Genomic DNA, 22,521 nt, shown 5'->3' with positions numbered 1-22,521 from the left:
TTGATAAGTATAGAAAATTGGGATGAAAATTTTGACATTTTCCAACTCTGAAAAGAGACAAGAAAGAAAAAGAGAAACTGTGGGCTGAATTCATCTGCCTTTAAAAAAATATACATTAAATTTCATCCCAATGGATTTTTGTTCAAACAAGGCGATTATCCAGGCTGGCGTAATGATCAATAGACGTATATCTTCGATTTGCAGTGGGAAGCCAGGGCAGTGGAACAAATGGCATGTGGTAGTGGATCCAGGCCCTCCTGAAAGTAGACGGGCTGCTACCAGTCCAACTACTGAACCCGCCATCAGAAACCCATTTTCTTAACTCTCCAACTAACTTTCCACCTTTCAGTCCTACAAAATCAACCATGTTATTGCAATCCTCTATTACTGTCACTTTCAGACGCACCCATTTCTCCATCATCTCTTCCTTTCTTTCTTTTATTTTTTTTAAGGGTGTTTACTTTCCCCATTCACTGTACCAAGGAGGATTTCTCAGGTTCGATTCTCCTTTTCTTGAATTTTTTTTTTTTTTTAATTTGCTGTTGACAGGAGAGAGATTATGGTGTTTTGGAGTGTTAATCTTTTTTTCTTTTTTTCTTTTTGTAAATTTAAAATTCTGAGTTGTTGTTCTTGCCTTTCTGATGAAGAAAAATGGCAGCTAAAGTCGGATCGTTTCGGCATAGTTTTGTGGAGAGGAGTAAGGAGAGGCTGCTGTCTAGGAAGGGTTACTCAGAGTTTGGGCTGAATAGCTCAGATGGAGGCGATGAACCAGTTAAATGCCTGTGTTTTCGTTGGAGGACTGATGCAATTATTAATTTTTGGAATGGTTTACAAGACACTGCGGGTAGGCTTTTTGAAATGGCTCGGTCAGATCCTCGAAAGGTCTATTTTGCAGCCAAGATGGGGTTGTCGCTAGCGATTGTTTCGCTATTTATATTCCTTAAAGAACCCCTAAAGACTGTTAGCCAGTATTCAATCTGGGCAATTCTTACAGTTGTTGTGGTTTTCGAATTCAGTGTAGGTATTGATTACAACTCATATCACTCTACTCAGGTTGTGGGTTTATTCTTAATTGACAGAATGAATTTTGAATTTGAATTTGGGAGTCTTGTTTCTTGGATTTGGGGCCTATGGACCTGAAAATTTGAAGTATCAATGGAACTGTGGACTTCAAATTGAGGCCTCCAGCTCTGATTCAAAGTCCCAATTCAATGCAAACTGCAAACTAATGTATCCTCAGTTTTCTTGATATCGACATAAACTTTCTTTCAATTCTTATTTTTGGATGTGGGTGAGTACCTATTTATTGTATATTTTCAACTGTAGGAGCAACTCTTAGTAAGGGATTTAATCGTGCTTTGGGAACATTCTCTGCTGGTGGACTTGCTCTGGGCATCGCAGAGCTATCTATGTTGACTGGAGCTTTGGAAGAAGTTTTAATTATAATCAGTATATTTATTGCAGGTCATGGTTTAATCAGTTAATACCAATGGTACTCTAAATAGTAAAGATATTTGTGTATATTTGGGTTCTACTAACCCTGTTTTCCTTTTTCCTTTTTGCATATTGATCTTTTGATCTGTTCATTCTTTTGTTTAGGATTTTGTGCAAGTTATTGCAAACTGTATCCAGAAATGAAGCCTTATGAATATGGATTTCGGGTATTCTTGTTGACATTTTGTATTGTATTGGTGTCGGGGAGCACTTCATCAAAATTTCTGCAAACAGCTCTCTATAGGTTGTTATTTATTGGGGTCGGTGCCGGCATTTGTTTGGTTGTAAATACATGTATTTGCCCCATTTGGGCTGGCGAGGATCTACACAAATTGGTGGTGAAAAATTTTCTGGGTGTTGCTACTTCTTTGGAAGGTTGGAATAAAGTTTGCCACTTATTAACAAATGTGTGTAAAATTGCCACATTTATTCTCCATCTTTTTTCCATTGATTTGGAATGCTTGACTGATTCCTTTGGCCTTTTGTTTAGGTTGTGTTAATGAGTACCTGCAATGTGTGGAATATGAGAGGATTCCTTCAAAAATTCTTACATACCAAGCTTCCGATGATCCAGTGTACAATGGCTATAGATCAGTTGTACAATCTACAAGCCAAGAGGACTCCCTGGTATGCTTATATCATAGTTGTGTAATCTGTTAATCTTCTATGGACATGGAGAAGGGTAGGAACTAGGAACCGTTTGTCTTAATGTAATTCTCATCCTTGTAGTTGGATTTTGCCATATGGGAGCCACCTCATGGGCGTTATAGAATGTTCCACTATCCTTGGAAAAGCTATGTTAAACTAAGTGGTGCATTAAGGCATTGCGCATTCATGGTTATGGCAATGCATGGATGTATACTTTCTGAAATACAGGTAACTATACCTTTTCATTTCCAAGTCTTTTTTTTTTTTTTTTTTTTCATGTTGTTTCATTTTGTCTTTCCTTCTGTGGCTGTTTGTTTTGTTTTGAGATAGATGCTATAATTTCCAAAATCATTGTTCTGTTCAGAAGTTCTTCCCTGTGATCTATATTTCTATTGCAATGACAATTTGGTAGTCTTTTAACTAATTATTTTATGAGGATATATTTTCTGTTAGATTTTTTCAACTTTTTATTTCAATAGGTCTGAAACTTGAGTGCAAACACATTTGTCAATGTTTCATGTTCTATCAGACCCCACTATCTTGTACCATCTCTGTCATCCATCCTTTGATATGACCAGCATATGCCATGCTATTCAATTGCAGACCACTTCATGATTGCAGATAAGTTTCTTGCTCATCTGTTCTGATTTGGTTGGCTAATTTACTGAGTTGTGGGATGCAAGATTGCATGACAGCAAGGTGGAGAACCATTAATAAGATCAAAGGCTTGGGTGTGCAAAGATGTTTGCACACACATATATTTGCTCCTAGATTATAAACTTTTTGCATCTTTTATGGTCTTCAACTGTAAAACCACAACTTTTTAGTTCTGACACACCTAGTAATATTGATTTTCCTGCCCTTGCTTTGGTCATAATTCCCAACATCCACATTTACTGGACTTATTTTGCTGTTTTTCCTAATATATTTCTCTCCATCTCTAGTAGAAGATATTCATTAGGTCTACATTCGACTAAGACTGCTTTGCTAAGGTCTGTAAAGAGGTTTAGAAATATACAATATGAGTCAGAGTTCCATTGCTTTTCCTAGTTGCACCTGCACATAATTTAGCATTTGGACTAGTCGTATGGGGGAATGATACACACATAGCTTGACTGAGTTGTACAGGAGGTCATATGTGTAGAACTTAATTTCTCCTGGTGAAAAGTAGAAAGTTCTCTGAATATATTTTCAAAAAGGAATTACCACGTAAAAATTTTAGTAATCTATAACCATGCCTTAAAAAATTCCTCCAACACCCCCAGACTATTTAGCAAAGCTTCCAGGGTCATAGATTTTTCCCCGAGTTTGAAAAGATTCTGGTCCATGAGATTCATGATGTGCAACTTCTAACGGGTTATCAGGAACTCCTAAATTTTGTTACAGCAATTCACGAGTTGCAAGGTGAGTCTTCCTGAAATGTTTCCAAGTCAGTTTTCTTTCATGTGCTATTTATGGGGCTTAAGGCTTCCAAGTTCTCTTCTCTTGTCGTTGGCAACCAAATAGATTAATGGAATATTACGCGACTTAGCCATTGATAATTTATGATTGACTTTCCCTTATGCTATCAATTTACGCTTTCTGGTTTTACAAATTATATTTTAGGCACCACCAGAAAAGAGGCAGGTTTTTAGTAGTGAGCTTCAAAGAGTTGGTGTGGAAGGAGCTAAAGTATTACGTGAACTTGGAAGAAAAGTGGAAAAGATGGAAAAACTGGGCCAACAGGATTTGCTCATAGAAGTGCATGAGGCAGCAGAGGAGTTGCAAATGAAGATAGACAAAAATTCATTCCTTCTGGTCAACTTTGCGAGCTGGGAAGCTGGAAGACTGCCAAAGGAATATGAGGATGCCGAGAACATCCTTCAGGTTAAGGACACTGAACTTAAAACACCAGTGATCACTTCTCTCAGTGAAACAGTCCTTGACCTCGGATCAGCTCCTAGAAGCTGGAATGCTCGGACTCCAAACATGAGCATGGACCCTCCAATGCCGGGTTGGGTTTCATCAGAAAGTATGTTCAAGAAACAAGTATCGTGGCCGTCAGGTCTCTCATTTAATGCTGATTTGGTGCTCAACGAACAGGAATCAAAAACATATGAGAGTGCCAGCTCCTTGTCTTTAGCAACATTTACTTCGCTTCTGATTGAGTTTGTTGCTAGGCTTCAAAATCTTGTGGATTCCTTTGAAGAGCTTAGTGAGTTAGCCAAATTTAAGGATCCAGCGGACCTTCCAGCTCCAAAAGAGGTGGTTGGGTTTTGGACCAGACTGCGTCGGTGTTTCGGGTTAAACAATTGAGATGCTTCTTGTGATTGCCTCCAGAAGTTTCTTCAATCAAATGATTAGGCAGTTTTCAATGATTATCAAGATTATTTTGACAATACTAATGTGGTAGCCTGGTAATCCGCCAGAGGGGACCTGTGAAGAAATCAAAGAGCGCATGACTGAAGTCTCACTAGTAAATAGATATGCTCCAAAATCAAATCCCATGTTGAGTGGATAGGAAAGAACAAGAAAACAAGAAAGAAAAACACAGGCAAAAAGAATCAGGAGGATGTCATGAAGATGCTCACATTCTGTTTCTGAATGACTGGTGAACAAAAATCAAGCTCAGAAAACAAGCTATAGGCCCCGTGCTTCAATATAATTTTCCTTCACTCTTTATCTTTTTTCTCTGTTAATTTGTTTGTTTTCCTTGTTTTGGCTGATACCTTCAGATTGACATGAGTTTATCATATATGAAATTAGTTTGTTTGAGTACATTCTTCAGATCTCATGGAAGACTAACTGCAAAATTTCTGGATAGGGTATTGTATGCTAAAATCCAAGTTTTCATAGCAAAATAAGAGGTGTGATGGCCAATCCAGGGTCCATAAGCAAATGAGCATGTCTAAGGAAGAAATTTATTTTTTTTAATTTTTTTTTTCCTTCAATTTTTAGATCGAGTGAGAATAAACCGGATTGGACCACCTGATTCAACTGTTGGTTGGACGTTGGTTCGAACAGAATATGAGTTAAGCTGATATTGAGGCAAAGACAAATTATCGGGTTTTGAATGTGAGAGACAAAATATAAAATATGTTGATTAAGGTCATAAAATGTATTTAACCTTGAATCATACAAACAAAAGAAGTAATAATTTTTAAGATCATAAAATAATAAAATATGTAGTTATTGAAATTTGAATAAATTTAAATAATAAAATCTTATTTCTTTAAAAATAATATTTTTATTAAAATTAAAAATATTAATAATTTAATAATTTTGCTCTTACCATAATTTTAGCTACCCATATTGATGATAAAATAATAAAACTTATTTAAAATTTGTAAGTACGTTTCTAATCATAAAATGGAAACTTAAATTTACAAAATATAATTTTTAAATATTTATCTAAAAATAATTAACATTTTATATACTTTTTAGTTAAAAGTATTAGCTTTAATAATTAATGTATTATCTTATAATGATATTAGTATTATATTTGAGTGGGTGTATGAAACTTTCATTATCTTAGATTACTTAATTAAAAATGATGAAAAAAATTCAAAATTTGTAAAACTAATTTATCCATTATAATCGGTTATCCCGCGTTATTATTTTATAATTATTACATGGCAACTCATTTTTTCCTTCCACTTTCAAATCCTAGTTGGAACTTGGAAGTAGCATTCTAAACATGGCTTTAAATAGCTTGCTAAAGTGGGCTTAGCCTTCAGCCCAAAGGAAGCCTACTAACTAATGCTTATTCCGTCCAATTCCTTACATAACTGAAACGACGAAAGTCACAACTCTCTGCGGAGCGGACGAGGATAGCAGGCCTTCGAACTGCAGACAGCCGGCGGGAAAGAATTTCAAGCGGTAAGACGTTTTTATCTAACGGTTCCAATTCTAGCTTTGACTTACTCATACTTGCGGGACAATTCTACTAATCTTGAAGTCTTTTAGAATTTTGTTCTTCGAACTTTGGCCCTATTTCCTCGGTTCACAAGATTTGGATGCTAGGGTTGATTCCAGATCTCATAATTCCAATTGAACCACTTGGTTTGATTCCAAGGAATTCCAGGAAAAAAGGAAAGGAAAAATCGGAATCTTGTAACAGGTTGGGGTTGATTTATCCCTCGTAATATACTTCTTCTTGTTTTGCTGCTGCAACTCAACAACCAAAGCGGGGATTCGATTTTTTTTTTTTTTTTTTTAATTTTTAATTTTTATATATGCATTTATTTGTGCACATGCTTTATTGTTTTCAATAGAACTATAATCATGTGATTTCGTATCGGCCATTATTATTTTTATCAGTCATTTAAATTCTTGCTTGAGATGGAATTTACCTTTCGCATTGATGTTCTTTATTGTTTGTTGTTTTTGTTTTTGTATCTGGTGCTTATTGACAGTGCATTTTTTTTAATTGTTTAATTCATTGTTCGAATCAAGCGTGAGAAACGTTTTAGATACAATGGCTATGGTGGACGAGCCACTTTATCCGATCGCTGTTCTGATAGATGAGTTGAAAAATGCTGACATCCAGCTGCGGTTGAACTCAATTCGTCGGCTATCCACAATTGCACGTGCACTGGGGGAGGAGCGAACCCGAAATGAATTGATCCCATTTCTTAGTGAGAACAATGATGATGATGATGAGGTGCTTCTTGCAATGACAGAAGAATTGGGAGTGTTCATTCCTTATGTTGGGGGACTGGAGCATGCCTGTGTTTTGCTACCACCTTTGGAAACTCTTTGCACTGTGGAGGAAACCCGTGTGAGGGATAAAGCCGTGGAGTCTTTGTGTAGAATTGGTTCTCAAATGAAGGAAAATGATTTGATTAACTGGTTTATTCCTTTGGTGAAGGTGACTTAACTGTTACCATTCTACTTTTGTATTTTTTTTTGGTGGGGGGTGTTGCTTCTTATTATTTTGCGGGGGTTTTGTAATTTCTGGGTAAAAATTGTTCATTGGTCAGGTCCTTCTGTGGGAACTAAATTAAAACAAACAGAAAAAAAAAAAAAAAAAAAGACAGAAAGAGAAAAAACCTAGTGACTTCAATGTTTTGACCATTAGAATCTTTTTTATTAGTCACATATTTTCTGCCATTGACCACAAATTAACTGTTACCATTCTACTTTTGAATTTTTTTTTTTGGTGAGGGGTGTTGCTTCTTATTATTTTGTGGGGGTTTTGTAATTTCTGGGTAAAAATTGTTCATTGGTCAGGTCTGTGGGGGAACTAAATTAAAACAATCTAAAAAAAAAGACAGAAAGAGGAAAAACCTAGTGACTTCAATGTTTTGACCATTAGAATCTTTTTCACTAGTCACATATTTTCTGCCATTGACCACAATTTGGCCTCTCACAAGGCAACATTGTGATGGTGTTTTCTATTGTTTCTATTACAAATCTTAGAGCCCAGTTGGGAATGATTTTAGGACAGTGAGAAGTGTTTTCTGATGCTTAGAGTTGCATTCATTACAAAAATTAGATGTTTGAAAAAGTTTTCAAAATCACTTTTCAAAATGTAGAAAATCACTTGTAGTGATTATTGGACTAATTCTAATAAGCATTTTTTTTTTCTTCTAAAAATCACATTTTTGCTATGTAACTCGAAATGCCATCATTATTCTTTTAGAGGTCCATGGATTTATCTTATTTTGAAATAGTTGCTGCATATTCATTTACCTATATAATGTGTTAGGGGTTTTTGTGTAGTTAATATTGTCGTTTCGCCTGATCTTTTGACTATCATTTATTATTCTTGTATTCAGAGACTGGCATCTGGTGAATGGTTTACCGCTCGAGTTTCTGCATGTGGACTGTTTCATATTGCTTACCCAAGTGCCCCAGAGATGTCAAAGATGGAGTTGCGGGCAATATACAGTCAATTGAGTCAAGATGACATGCCCATGGTGAGGAGATCTGCTGCATCAAGCCTGTGGAAGTTTTCTGCAACAGTTGAGCCTGTTCATTTGAAGAATGACATCATGACAATATTTGAAAATCTTACACAGGATGGTAATTGAATTTTTTTAATGGGATAAGGGGGGAACCAAATCCATCCTTGCAGTTTATTTTCATTTAATTCGAGTGTATATATAATTTTCTGTTTAATGGATATCTTAACTTTATATTTTGGTTCTTCTGGGCCTTGCTATTACTATTTCTGTTTTTTGCATATCTACTATCATTTCAGTATTTGTCTTCTCATCTGCTTCTGAAGATTTTGTAATTTATCTTCACCTCAGATCAAGATTCAGTCAGGTTATTGGTTGTTGAGGGTTGTGCCACACTGGGCAAGTTATTGGAGCCCCAGGAATGCATTGCACGTATTCTCCCTGTTATTATCAGCTTTTCTCAGGTATGCTTTTGTAGATAATCCTTGTAGAGAACAACTTTTTTCTGTTGTTTAGCATGAGGATTTATTCCTAATAAATTCTTCCTTTGTTCTATTCATCATATAGTCAGTGGCTCTTTTCCTGATTAGGACTTATCCTCAAGTTCCATTTAAAATAGCTTTGTCCATATGGAAGGGGTGTTGCATAGTGTAGAGGAAAAGAGATGGAAGGAATGAAAAGTATTAAATTATTTTCCTGAACTTTTTTCTGTACAGAGACACAAATATATATATATATACAAAAAATCCTAACACCTAACCCTTTGATCACAGGATTACCTAATTCTCTCTACAAAATCGCAACCTACCTAATTCCATTCTTCCACACATAAGATCCTTACTGTTAATCAGCTCAATGAAGTAGTTTTGGTTCTTATCAATATATCTTCTCTATTATGTCTTGGAAGGCAGAATGAGGCATCTTTTAAAGTTCATTTGCAGCTCTACTGCTGTTGTTGTTTTGTTTTGTTTTTCCCCCTTTTTTTTCTTTGCTTGGGCTTAGTCTCTCTTGGTCCCTTCTTGCTTGTAGTTTTCCATCTTTTGAGGTCCCAGCATCCTTGGGTGAGCTTGTAATATGTTGGCACTGTAGTTTCATATTCAATGCAACTTTCATAACATCAATATTGCCCCTTAGAATTCATGACATCTGCTTGAGTATCAACCTCTAGCTAAAGCTAAAAGCAAAAAAGCCATCACAAGTGAGGTCATAATGAGTCTTTCCTGCATTTATAAGTCTTGATTCCATGTTCATTCTTTTAGTAATTTGTTTGTTATTTATTGTTATTGTTATTGTTATTGTTATTATTATCACTATTCTTATTCTTTGGAAAGGATGGTATGTGTTTGTGTGTGTTTAGGGGGTGGGAGTGGTTTGGCTTAGACCGATGCATGGAGACCTCTACCAGCAATTATTTGCTAGTTGACCCCTTTTCAGGCATGTAAGGTTTGCTTTGAGTCTTAGTTGGACATGACCTTTCTTTGGCCCTTTTTGGAATCGTGTCAAACTAGCTTAGCTCCAAATCAGCTCCTGTTTTTTGACCATTTAGGCTTTGGCAAGTCTTGTATGGGTCGTTGTCAAGTCTTCTAGGTCTTTGCACAATCACTAGGTTATTTCTCACAATGCTGAAAGTATTAATGATGTCTAGAAGAATTTGTTCATCAAATTTCTTTTATTCTTTTGATTTTGAGGGTCTTCTGTCATAGCTCAAATTCAAAAACTATGGTTTAATTATAATACAAAAGGGTTAGCCCATAATTCTAGAATTGAAATGTGAATTAATTGTTAATGATATAATGTTTGTGATATAATATGTTAATCATTTATTTTTCATGTTCAGAAATTCTAGTTCTATTGTGCAACTAACAACCAAAAGATTTTTTTTTTTTTTTTTTAATATTTATTTATTTATTTATTATTGAATATTAATTTTTTTTTTTTTAATAATAATATTAGACTTTATTTTACAAGTTTCAAATTTAAAATTTCTTTTTGTTTAATAATATAGATAACATGGTCCAATGGAGAGTTTTTGGATATGTCTTGTATGCTGTCTTAGCTATGTAGAAATTTTACTAAGTATGAGAAATAGACTGCTTTTAAAAGTTTCAAAATTTAAGATAAAAAGTGACGTCTTTTGTTATTTTCATGTTAGTGATACTTGAAAGTTTGTAGATCTTGCTTATGGTACACCTAGAGGGGGATGAATAGGTGTTTACTTAATTGTAGCCCAAAAATATTTTATTTTTAATTCCTCTTTTGATATTAGGAAGTGAAAAAAATAATAATAATTGCACAAGATACAACAATTTTTGTATGGAAAACCACTCACACAGTCTCCTTGAGACTATGCAGATGTAAACACCATAGGATCAGATACCTTAGTGCACAAATCCACTATTGAAAGAACAATACATAGTTTTACCTAACGGATGCTATCCTTAAACCTTACTCCCTAATATATACTGATCTTTATGTTTGTGTTGCAGTATCACATGTGCCCCCAATGGATTATACTTTAGCGCTTGAGGGGATACAAATCTCTCTCACAACCTTAGGAATGAGAAGACGAACTTCTTGAAAGTGTTCGATGTGGGGAAGGCTAATACGTTTTTTTTCACAATTTGCATCACACACAAACTTTTTTGGACAGAACCTAGAATTTTCCAAAATAAAAACGATTTATGAAATGGAAAAATGAAACTACGTAGAATTTTAAATTCTTCCTTAAGCGTTTAAGCACTCACAAGTTTTTAAAATAATTTTCAAAAACTTTATGCTCATTTTAAAATCTATGTGCCTTAATTAAATCCAATTAGCCTTTCCCGGACTTCTCTATACTTATGTCATCCCAATTGATCACGTGGCAGCCTTGAAGCTTCAATAGAGAGTAAGACATAAATCTAGAAAAGTCCTATGTCAGGATAAATGGAACAAAATTGCCAACTTAAACTATGTAGCCTACTACATTAACAATACTCAAAATAATTTTTCAGGATTTTTATCTTTGAGAATTTTACTTGGGTGAACTTCTTTTTAAAGAAAATTTAGAAAAATTGTCAATTTATAACTAAAATTGGAAAATAAGATTTTCATTTACTTAGAATTAACTTTTGAAAGTATTTTTATTGAATTCAAATGAGAGATATTCTGTTATTTATATTGTAAACCTCAAAGTAAATGGAAATACAAATGACCAAGTAATAAATGAGGATGATGTAAATAGAATGCTGAGGCTACAACTGCATTGAGGTGCTAGAGTTAGGGTAGCTAAGTTGAGAGGTGTGTCAATTGCACTAAGAGGTGCACCACTTAAGTTCATATCACTTAAGTTGCGCACCTTTCGTTTTAAAACAAGTCTTACGCACCTTACTGTTTAAATAGATCTTGTGCACCACCACTTAAATTGCTCACCTTACCCTTTAAACAAATTTTGCGCATCACCACTTAAATTGCGCACCTTGCTCTTTAAACAAATCCTACACACCACCAATGAAGCTACGCACCTCACCCTTTAAACAAATCATGCACACCTCTTTCTTCTTTAAATTATTTCCATGCAACATATAGCAAGCCTTCTATGCACCTTTGGTTTAAAAATTCTTGTGCACCTCAACTTGGCGCACCTAGCTCCTCCGCCAAACCCTTGTATTTTTCTTTCTTTTTTTTTTTAAATATATTTTTTCCATTTTTCCACACTTGGAACTTTTGAAAATCACTTCTAAATTTTTTATTGAATAATTTTGAACTTTAAAAGCTTATTTACAATTGAAAACTTAGATTTCTATGATCAAAATCAAATTTATATATCTTCAAAAGGATGAACTTTCACAAGGTTCCTACAAAACATTAGTTATTTTTACATAGTCATAAGTACAACTCTCTGTACCTTTTATGTACAACAACCAAGTTGCAAAGAACACTCAAAATACATTAGAAATGCATTGTAAACATAGTTACAAAATATCTTCAAGCTTCATAAAATTTTCAAATGTTTTCCTCCCTTCCTATACATCTTCAACTTGGTTTGAAAATCAATTTAAAGAAAAGAATGAACTACAACTTAGTGGAGAAGAGTTTATTGTCATTAAAAGGTTTATAAAACAACCGTTCAATATTCTTTCATAGCAACATAACATAATTCATTCAAAGATATGCATTTCCACACCAAATCATTTTTAGCTTATTATACCTTCCATGAGGCGTTCATGTACCCTGCCGACTAACATTTCCTTTGTTTTCAACTATGAATACTTGTATTTTAGGACTCTCACCCAAGGACATACATCTATGCCTTCTATTATATCTACTCATAGAACTTCCGGGGATATATTTTAGGTTTTTCATCTTAGGGTACTTTATCCTTTCCTTTAGGGACTGTTGCCCCCTATTATTTTTCATAAGGCCACCCATCATGGCACCTTAATTCTAATTTACAATGTCTTCAACACTTTGTATGTTGTTCATGCTGCATATCCAAGTTGGTTTCCAACAAAATAGAGCATATCACATATAACAGAGCATATATCAACCATGAGCAACAAATTCTCAGCATTTCAATCAACATTCTTTGCATTCAATCATTATATATGCTCAAAAGTTCCCTACACATGCATAATCCAACATAATCCAACAAATTCTCAGCATTTCAATCAACATTCTTTGGGAAACATGCATAATCATTATATATATTTTTATTTTATTGTGTGAACAGGACAGATCTTGGCGTGTTCGCTACATGGTTGCAGATCAATTATATGAGCTTTGTCATGCTGTAGGGCCTGAACCTACCAGGTATTTATAAAGGGAAGCCATTTTTTCTTGCATATGCCACAGCTGCATTCTACTACTTATCTGTAAATTTTCTTGTTACTCATAGGTTGCATTCGACTAGTCTCACCATGAACCTTATCATATAGGAGAACATTTGAAAAAAATTAGAGCATAAACTGTTCATTCTTTGCATAAATTTTGAGCTTATGATTGGCTTTCATACAAGGTATAATCTCAAGTTTTCCTGGCTTATCTTGATTTCCTTTCTTTCTTTCTTTCTTTCTTTCTTTTTTTTTTTTTTTTTTTTTTTTGTGGTGACTGATATCATTTTAAGAACGGACTTGGTTCCCGCTTATATGCGGTTACTTCGAGATAATGAGGCTGAAGTACGAATAGCAGCTGCTGGCAAAGTAACTAAATTCTGTCAGATCTTAAATCCAGAACTTGCAATTCATCATATTCTTCCCTGTGTAAAGGTGCTCACGTTTATTAAAAGAGTGTTTCTCTGTATTATATAATGTCTCCTTTTGTTCACGAACTTACTATTGCTAATGTGCACCTGTTGAGCTTTCTCAATATTTGGTGATGTCATTTTGTAGGAATTGTCATTAGATTCGTCCCAGCATGTCCGCTCTGCCTTGGCTTCAGTTTTAATGGGAATGGCTCCCGTCTTAGGAAAGGTAAGACTTCATAATGGTTGTGCAGTTGACACAGTTAAAGGAAAGGATTCATCAATAGTCATTTCATTCATGGAAAGGTTGAAGACAATTGTCATGGTTGTTTTGTCAAACATTCCATAATAAATGTTTTGAAACCATTAATAGTAGCAAATATGAAAACTCTGCATTTGGCGAAAGCCATGCCTTTTGGATAGGCTGGATGTTGCAGATAATCTGTTACCTTTTCCAAAATTTGAGAAAAGGCCCTATGGGGAATAATGGACTAACAAATAACATGTCATTTTTTTTTTACTGTTTCCAGCTTTTTCTGGTCATCCTTGGTACGAGTTTGCTGCAATTATTGATGCTGTAATTCAGTATTGATTGTTATTGGAACAGTTCGACATTTTGCTATTCCTAACTTGATTCATCTATTCACAGAAAAATAATAATCAGTTTTTTTTTTTTTTTTAATTGACAAAATAAGATAAGAACTTCTAAGCAAAAAGTGAGAATTCTATTTGGAATTCCTACTCAAGTGAAAATCTAAGGTAAGGTGGATTCAAAGCCTTAACCAATAGTTTTGAATGCAGCCTGCACTCCATGTTAGTACCCAAATATTAGATTGGTGGCACACTTCAAAATTGATTAAATAATTCTTTTTTTTCTTTTTTTTTTTCTAAATTTCTGAGTTTTGACTGAATCTTGAATTAATGGTTCTGCTTGCAAATAGCTGTTGTGGTATGTAGGTTGGCATTATGGGAAATTACATTGTTATCCAACTTCTTTGATTTGAATTGTGGTTAATTGTAATTGCTCTGTATTGCTATTTATTAGTGATCCCTCTCTCATGGTTCTGCTTGTAGATATAGCTATTGTGGTCTGCAGTTTGGCGTTGAGGGAAGTTATACCGTTGCAGTCCATTTTCTTTGATATGAATTGTGGATGATAATAGTTGTTTTATGCTACCATTTATCAGCAGTCCCCTTCTCTAATGGTTCTGCCTGTAGATAGCTATTGAGGTCTGTTTTTTGGCATTGAGGGAATCTATACTGTTGCAATCCATGTTCTTTGGTTTGAATAATTTAGTTTCTTCTCTGTAGTTTTAGGGTTTTAATATATGCCCTTTTGTCTATTCCAGTTTGTGGCTAGTATTAGTATCAGCATTATTAGTAATATTATTACTATTCCTTCAATTGATCTCACAATTCAAATTTATTGGGAGTGCATTTTTCTGTTAAGATCATGTTTTGAATTGGATTTCTGAACTTTGTCTTGGTTGCTGATGCAGGATGCAACAATTGATCAACTTCTTCCAATTTTTCTTTCTCTTTTGAAGGATGACTTTCCTGATGTACGACTAAATATCATTAGCAAGCTTGATCAAATAAATCAGGTTTGTCATAATTTAAGGAGTTTCACATCAGCTTTTTTTTAATTTTATGTGCTCTGCCTACTTGTCTAGCCAGCTATTCTACTTTTTTTAAATGCAATTTGTAAAACAAATGACAACAGTGTGCAGATACTGAACAGGGGGAGTGTCATGAAATGAGTGTATAATTTTAGATAGTTGGAAATGTGGCTTAAAATTGTTTTTGGCAAGCTTGTAAGCCCTAAAGTTTCTCTCACATCAAAGTTATTCCATGACAAGCTTCAGGGCTTTAAAGATGTCCATGCATGTGAGAGGAGTCTTATGTGCATGTTCCCCTTTCAGACATTTTAAATAAGCGATTCTTGCAGGTTATTGGAACTGATCTATTGTCCCAATCCCTATTACCGGCCATTGTTGAGCTTGCAGAGGATAGACATTGGAGGGTTCGACTTGCAATAATAGAGTATATTCCTTTGTTGGCAAGTCAGTTGGGTATAAAGTTTTTCGATGATGAGCTTGGTGCTCTTTGCATGCAGTGGCTACAGGATAAGGTTTGTGTTTCTCTGTCTTGTCAAGCATCATTTGGAAATATATAATGCTTTCTTTTTTTTATTCTACTAATTCAATGCTTTACAATTCTGTATTTTTTTTCTTTAATTATTGTTTTAATCCACTGTGGTATATTTTTATTTGCTCATGTGTTATGTCTGTGTTTGGTTATCAACATTTGAATTTGGACAGAGTGAGAAAGTGTAGAGATAAGGAATTTGCATAATGCTACAAGGTGGGTATAAGAGGAACTGAATTTGGGGTTATTAAGCTTGGTATTATTGATTAACTGGGAATTTGTTAATTTCATCTCCTAAAGATGTTTATTAGGACATTGGTTTGTTCTTATTCTATGCTGATTCTCATGATTATGTAATAATTTCTAGTCAACTTTGTGAGATTTTTTGTAATGTTGAAAACTAGGATCTCTTTTCCTACTACAAGAAGAAATTTATTTGTGTGATAGATTATTTTAAGAGGGCTTTCATCATCTTTGTCATCGTTTTCTTTGTCTGTCATCTATGTATTTATGTAGTTCAAAAGGGACAAATATTATCATGTTGTGCAGGTTTACTCCATTCGTGATGCTGCTGCTAACAACTTAAAGCGCCTTGCAGAAGAATTTGGTCCTGACTGGGCAATGCAGCACTTAATTCCACAGGTTTGTCTAGTGGTTGTGACAATTAATTGCTATTAGTGGCTTGTAAAGGATAGTGGATATGAGTTTCAAATTCTCATCTTATTTCATTTTGGTTTGTCTCAATGAACTAAGATTGAAACTCGAACTGGTAAGTAACTTTTCTCAAATCCTTAAGCGAAGAAAGAAGAGTTTCAAATTGTTGAGGTTTATAAGTGGTATTTGGTACTGATATCCATATACATGTCCTGGGTTGTATTGATGTGGGCATAAAAGATTTAGATTTTCATAGTATTTAGAGCAGCCTGTCGCTAGGTTCTTTTGCATAAATGTCTTTGAGATTTGAGGTTGAATGGTTCTGTATGAGAACAGTAGTCCTGCTAGCTTCAGACTGCTGTTGTTATGTAATACAATTTGATATTTGAGAAGTGGCACAATAAATTTCTGAAATATAATTCTTTTTCAGATCAAATTTAAAGGAAATTCGATATTCATATATTTCAGATTGTCAAAAGGCCTGTCTAGTATCATGGCAACGCCATATATGGATTTTGTCTGAATATGGACGATCTTTTATCATCTTTTTCTCATCATTTTCTAAAGCAATGCAAGTTCCACCTGGGCAGGTCTTGGAGATGATTAACAATTCACACTATTTGTATCGGATGACTGTTCTACGGGCAATTTCCCTACTTGCCCCTGCCATGGGCGCAGAAATTACTTATTCGAAACTGTTGCCGGTGGTCATCAGTGCATCCAATGACAGGTATTTTGCTTTCTCAAATTTTGTTAACCCAATGTGGAAGTATTTGCAATATGGCTCGGTGGTTTCACAGTACTGGTCTGAATTTGGCAAATTGGCAGGGTGCCCAATGTCAAATTCAATGTTGCCAAGGTGCTGCAGTCCCTGATTCCTATAGTTGATCATTCTGTAAGCAACTTCTTTTGCCTTTTGAAAATTTTCACAACTATATTCTGGTTAAAACGATATCATATCTTACATGAGTCTGAGTCTGCTAGTATTCCACCTTTTATTTGTTCTTGATGGGAAATCTTCTTGCCATGCAGGTGGTGGAAAAGACGATCCGACCATGTTTGGTTGAGCTTAGTGAGGACCCAGATGTAGATGTCCGCTTTTCTGCCAACCAAGCAATCCATGTGATTGATCACGTCATAATGTCTAGCTAGAAAGGATTCTTATATAGTTGGAACCAAACCGAACCGAACCGAACCTCCCTTTGGATTGGAGGTTCATTTGCCAGAGGCTTCCGTTACTCCACATCATATTACTTGTATCTTCTTGGGCCATTCCTGGCTACTAAGGACTGCTTTAGTGTTTATGAAACATCTGCAAGATCGCTTGATTGCCACTTTTTTTGTGTATCTTTTAATCGTTTATTCCTTTTTCATGAGAAATGTGAAGGGTTGTGAGCCACGGAAAGCTAAAGTTGATTTTATAAATCTCCTCCTCTGACTATTTGCAGGCATTCAAAGTCCAACTGTAAGTTCGCTTGTATATGCACTGAGTCATGGCGGGGCTGCTCCACCGATAATATTGAAGCACCTCAATTCACTTTGATAGAAAATATAAATCAATTTGAATAGATGTTTAGATAATTATTTTTCATTTTTTTAGAAGTGGTGTCCTTTGGTTGTAAAGGTTCTCTTAGTCATTTTATCTTTTTATACAAGATTCGGAAACAGGAAGATCCTTTAGAATTAGAGTTTACAATGATCTAGGCTAAATCAGTTTCTAAATCCTATTTAGATTAAGATGACCTAGATGTACATGTTAAAGTTATGTTTGATTAGTGTTGAGTTTTTTTTTTTTTTTTTTGAGTGAGATTTGATCATTTTCAACACTTAATAACATGATTGAGGAATAATCGACCTTAAATAATTATTCCATTAAAGACGATCTTTTTGCCATAAGGAAATATTGGCCTTTCATATTACTCTTCCCATTACCTTCGTAGAGCTTTTCTTATTTGGTGTTGTTCTTCTTAAAGAACCTTTGTCTCTCTTATGGACATCTTTTTTATTTTTGAGAATCCTTTTAATTTTTGGAGCTTGTTTATCAATTTTGATAAGTTCATCATCTTATTCATAGAATGATTGAGCTTAAACTACTTGAAAAAATATGGTAAGGTTTCTAAGATAATGTTAACCTTTATTTCACCATCGATCTTGACTCCAAGAATATCTATCTCATTGAAAAAACGTTATCCTACAAGCCATATAATCTTCAACAATAGTCTCTTCTATCATCTTAATGCCCATAACACTAGCTCAGCTGCTCCTATTACCAAACATCTTTTATAAGTTGAAGAATATATCGTAAGTCGTGGCATAAAACATGTGTTGGCCAAGTATAAAGCACTTGGTCTTTTTATCGGTCTTGTGCCACTTTTGATCTATCTCCCCTTTCTCCTGCAAAAAGTATTCATCAAAGACGATGAGAATAAGTTCCTAAGTTACCCATCTTAGTTCCTCTAATGATATTGATTATTTGTAACATTATGAACAAACATGCATTATTAATTTGAGTATTCATATAATAAAAAATAATAATTTACCAAAAAAAAATAGTACTTTAATTATTAACTACATTATCGCATGCTAGGTATCCTAAAAAAAAAAAAAAATCAAACCTACTTTAGGCAAGTTAATATTTTATTACTAGGTGGAACTTGGAACCTGAGGCAGATAAATATTTTGGTTAGAGGGGGTAAGGTTAAAATATGCACAATAATGTATACAAATACTTGGATTTTACAATAATAATAATAATAATAATTTAAAAGAATTTTAAAAAAACTAGAAAATAGTTTGTTTTTTTTTTAAATGACTATTTCTAATCATTCTTGTAGAAAAAATTTAAAAATTTCAAGGAATTTAATCATTTTCTAATAAATTTATTTATTTTAAAAATAAATAAGGTTCTATTTAGAAAGTGTTTTAAAAAATAGTTCTTGAGAATTATTTTCTGAAATTTTGTAAAACTAAGGTATGTTTGAAATTCTAAAATACTTTTTTTTTTACTTATTTTTTATGTTTTTAAATATGTTTTGAAAACAACTTTTAGATATAATGTTTTATTTTTAATCATTAGTGAAAATAATTAAAATATATTATTTGAAATATTTTGTTTTTTGGTTGTCAAATATACTTTATTTGTTTTTATATTCTAAAGAACATAAAATTACTTTAAAAATTGTTACCGAACAAAATCTAAATGTAAAATCAATTAAAAGTAATTAGATTTTTTCTTTAACATTTTCTACGACAATATTAGAATGACACTATTAGTAAAATAAAATTTTAAAGCTAAATATAAATTTCATAATAGGAATAATTAAATATACATAATCTAATACAATTATCTAATTTATTTCTAAATTATACATTATTTAATTAATATGATTTTTTAAAAGAAAACACACAATTTAAAACAACTATTTAATAAATTAATATTATTAGAAAAGTTATTGATGAAAGAATGAAAAATAAATAAGATGTTGTATGTATGACAAAAATTAAATTAAATTTTAAAAATTCAAAAAATTAGATTTATCTATTTTAGAGTACAAAGTTTTTATTTGATCACTTAAGATACTTTCGCACACAAGTGTATAATCATGATATTGATATCAATATTATCAACTAAAAATTTTATCTTTAGAATTTATCACTCTTAGTATCAAAATATTTAATCTTATCTAAAACAAAATCAATTTTTCTTTATTCCTTTACACAACCCATCTTTAGGTATCTAAGTACCTTAATCAAAATGAGTTTGATTACGAAGGTTTTGGTTTGTCGAGGTTTTCTCCTATTTAATCTTTTGAAATATTTAACAAGTAAATAAAAATTTTAATTTTACAATCTTCTATAGTTTTATTTAAATATTTTAATTATAAAATATTTTTATTTTTAATAATGAAATATATAAAATTTTATTTATTGATGTAATTTTTTAAATATATAAACAATAAATTTATATGAGATAAACGGATGATAAGCACATCAATTTGACACAATTAAGTAAAGTGCTTAAATATATCATAAGCCAATTGGGTCATACATAAACGAGGCTAAACGAGTTAGGTAGACATGACGTTAACCGTTGGAGTCGAGGGGTGAGAGACATGAAGCAGTGACTTAGCAATGGCAAGTTGAGCTGCCAATCCCACGTGAAAGTGGGGTTGAGTTGGGAAGCCCACTACACCTCTACAGTCTTCTATACGCTTTTCCCTCATTGTACAAAGCACTTGCCCATCTCAAATCAACTCAAACAACCTTACCAACCAACCAACCACCATAAAAGAGTGGTTGAGAATTGAAGATGCTAAAAAATCTTCATAAATAATTAAAAATTTTGGTTTCTCGTTTCTAGATTCAAATAAGGGTTTTTTTTTTTTTCTTTTTTTTTTTTTTATGCAGAAATGAGTTTCGGGGTTGAAGGAGAGTTTTCCCAAGGGGGAGTCCTCCTCCCTTTGGTTGTGGAGCAGCTACTTATATGTTTCTCCCTTTGACTACCTTTCTTAGTATCCAACCAACCTTTTACAACCATCGGTAACTTTGATCACCAACCGCCAAAAAAGTGGTTGCAAATTTGTTTTTAATGAAAAGTAAAAAAGTGAATTGGTAACTTTGATCACCAACTACTAAAAAGTGGTTGCAGATTTTTAATGGAAAGTAAAAAAGTGAACTAGTGATCGAAGTCACCAACTACTAATAATTGTAGGTGTGTTTTTAGGTAAATGTGTTTCATGCGTTTGATTATAGCTGAATGTATTTTGAATAACATGCCTTTCAATGATGTTTATTTTTGGTAGTATCAAGAATAATTTTGGAGATGTGGAAACTTGTGGATTTGCTTGATGACAGTTTGGTTTTATTATTTATGAATAGGAAAATTTTAAGGTATCCATCGGCTACTATACTGAATTTTTAAACTCAACACTTTTAAAAAGGAGCTAATAAGGAATTTAAGAAGAACAAAAAAATGGAAAAAAAAACTAAAATTATAGGCGTTATTTAATAATTGTTTTCGAAAACAGATTTTAAAAACAGTTTTTAAGAATACTTTTTAAAAACCGTTCTCTATGTTTTATAAAATAAAAACAATAAAAAATATTTTTAATCTATTTTTAATATTTTAAAATATATTTTAAAATTTTATATTTAATGTTTTATTTTTAACTATTTTATATGTTTATATAATTATGTTTTAAAATAGTTCTAAAAAAGTGAAAATAATTAAAAATGTTCTTAAAAACATTCTGTTTTCTTTTTTAATAATAAAAAATTGAAATCAATTTTCTAATTATCAAATATGTTTTTCTAATTTTTTTGTTCTTTGATAATAGGAAAATATATATTTTCAAAAATAATTATCAAACAAACCCATATATTAGACTTTTTTTCATACAAAATATCAACTTTTTTATGTAGTATCAAAAAGTTACTCAATATATATAACTATAAACAAAAAACCAAAAAAAAAACATTGATTATAAGATACTTATAATTTACATGCCCTACATTCCATTTGTCTTGCAATTATGTTAATAATTATTAGTCTATGATACCATATGCTAGTCATATAGATTTGAGTCTCCAAGATGGACATGTAAGTTTGGGATGGATGTATAATTAATAAATGTATCAAAATATGAAATATATAAGTTAGATTTAACGAGACAATAGGATAAATATTTTAGCTAAATTAAAGCTTTTATACAAACTCTTGGTATAATATCAACTACCATTAAAAAGCTTCATGGTATGACTAATTCAACCTTATAGGAATTATTTTTTGAAATAACTTTTTATTCTTAAAGAAACAAAATGGAAAACCGTTTGCTAACCAAATTTTGTTTTTTATTATACAAACATACAAAATGATTAAAAATAAAATATTAGATATAAAATTATTTTTAAAATATATTTAAAAATATTTAAAATAGATTAAAAATATTTTAGGTTTCTAAATAAACTATTATTTTAAAAAAAATTAAAAAATAACTTTAAAAAACTACTTTTTAGAATTGTTTTTTAAAACAGTTACAAACCAAACTCTTATATTTTCTTAGTCGTAAATTCTCATTTATGTATTTTTCTAAACTTGAGCTCGTCTTAAATGTGAATTGGGTATAATCGGCCCCTTTGAATCGATTTTTATGCGGATTTGTGAAAAAGACAAAAAAAAAAAAAAAAGCAAAATTGAATTATTCAAACACTAAACAATTACAAAATAGTTTCCGTAGCGTGTACAGTAGTGTAAACACCATGGGAGCCCTCTGAATATGCCATTGATTATGAAGAGTAGATAAATGGGGGTTGAGGCGCCTGTATTCTCGTGCCCTGATGCCAACCCCCTGGAGGGCCACCTATAAATACATCTCCACCCTTCATAAGGATTCATCCCAGCCCTTCCACATCCTTAAATGTTTGTTTGATCTGGAGTTGTTAATTTCCAAGAAGCATGGAACCATTAACAGC

General features: G+C 32.8%; 2 protein-coding genes across 3 annotated transcripts; both read left to right on the top strand.

Annotated features, from left to right (window-relative positions):
- The first annotated feature begins 280 nt into the window (after positions 1-280).
- On the top strand, positions 281-4,901 carry LOC117917877 (aluminum-activated malate transporter 4-like). The gene is made up of 7 exons (XM_034834334.1): positions 281-496; positions 648-1,021; positions 1,327-1,464; positions 1,600-1,869; positions 1,985-2,121; positions 2,224-2,370; positions 3,748-4,901. The coding sequence occupies exons 1-7, from the start codon at positions 366-368 to the stop codon at positions 4,435-4,437; spliced, it is 1,887 nt and encodes a 628-aa protein (XP_034690225.1). The 5' UTR covers positions 281-365; the 3' UTR covers positions 4,438-4,901.
- A 997-nt stretch (positions 4,902-5,898) lies between these two features.
- LOC117917886 (serine/threonine-protein phosphatase 2A 65 kDa regulatory subunit A beta isoform-like) lies at positions 5,899-17,501 on the top strand. Of its 2 annotated transcripts, none has more exons than XM_034834346.1 (13): positions 5,899-5,993; positions 6,572-6,991; positions 7,902-8,148; positions 8,379-8,491; positions 12,739-12,818; positions 13,132-13,273; positions 13,397-13,477; positions 14,748-14,852; positions 15,197-15,379; positions 15,946-16,038; positions 16,641-16,780; positions 16,879-16,945; positions 17,083-17,501. In XM_034834346.1, the coding sequence occupies exons 2-13, from the start codon at positions 6,599-6,601 to the stop codon at positions 17,200-17,202; spliced, it is 1,764 nt and encodes a 587-aa protein (XP_034690237.1). In that variant the 5' UTR covers positions 5,899-5,993; positions 6,572-6,598; the 3' UTR covers positions 17,203-17,501. The 2 variants fall into 2 exon arrangements, with proteins under 2 accessions (XP_034690237.1, XP_034690245.1); XM_034834354.1 differs by lacking the exon at positions 5,899-5,993 and adding an exon at positions 6,149-6,240 and having other exon boundaries at positions 6,578-6,991.
- Positions 17,502-22,521: the final 5,020 nt, after the last annotated feature.

Source organism: Vitis riparia, chromosome 1, assembly GCF_004353265.1.
Source record: "Vitis riparia cultivar Riparia Gloire de Montpellier isolate 1030 chromosome 1, EGFV_Vit.rip_1.0, whole genome shotgun sequence".
Lineage (NCBI taxonomy): Eukaryota > Viridiplantae > Streptophyta > Magnoliopsida > Vitales > Vitaceae > Vitis > Vitis riparia.
This window is presented reverse-complemented; position numbering and strand designations above follow the sequence as displayed.

Excerpts from the sequence above, each read along its gene's own strand:
- LOC117917877 (XM_034834334.1), top strand. The coding sequence starts at position 366 with ATGTTATTGCAATCCTCTATTACTGTCACTTTCAGACGCACCCATTTC. Across the intron at positions 497-647 it reads TACCAAGGAGGATTTCTCAG|AAAAATGGCAGCTAAAGTCG; the intron begins GTTCGATTCTCC and ends TTTCTGATGAAG. Across the intron at positions 2,371-3,747 it reads GTATACTTTCTGAAATACAG|GCACCACCAGAAAAGAGGCA; the intron begins GTAACTATACCT and ends ATTATATTTTAG.
- LOC117917886 (XM_034834346.1), top strand. The coding sequence starts at position 6,599 with ATGGCTATGGTGGACGAGCCACTTTATCCGATCGCTGTTCTGATAGAT. Across the intron at positions 16,781-16,878 it reads ATCAGTGCATCCAATGACAG|GGTGCCCAATGTCAAATTCA; the intron begins GTATTTTGCTTT and ends GCAAATTGGCAG. Across the intron at positions 16,946-17,082 it reads TTCCTATAGTTGATCATTCT|GTGGTGGAAAAGACGATCCG; the intron begins GTAAGCAACTTC and ends CTTGCCATGCAG.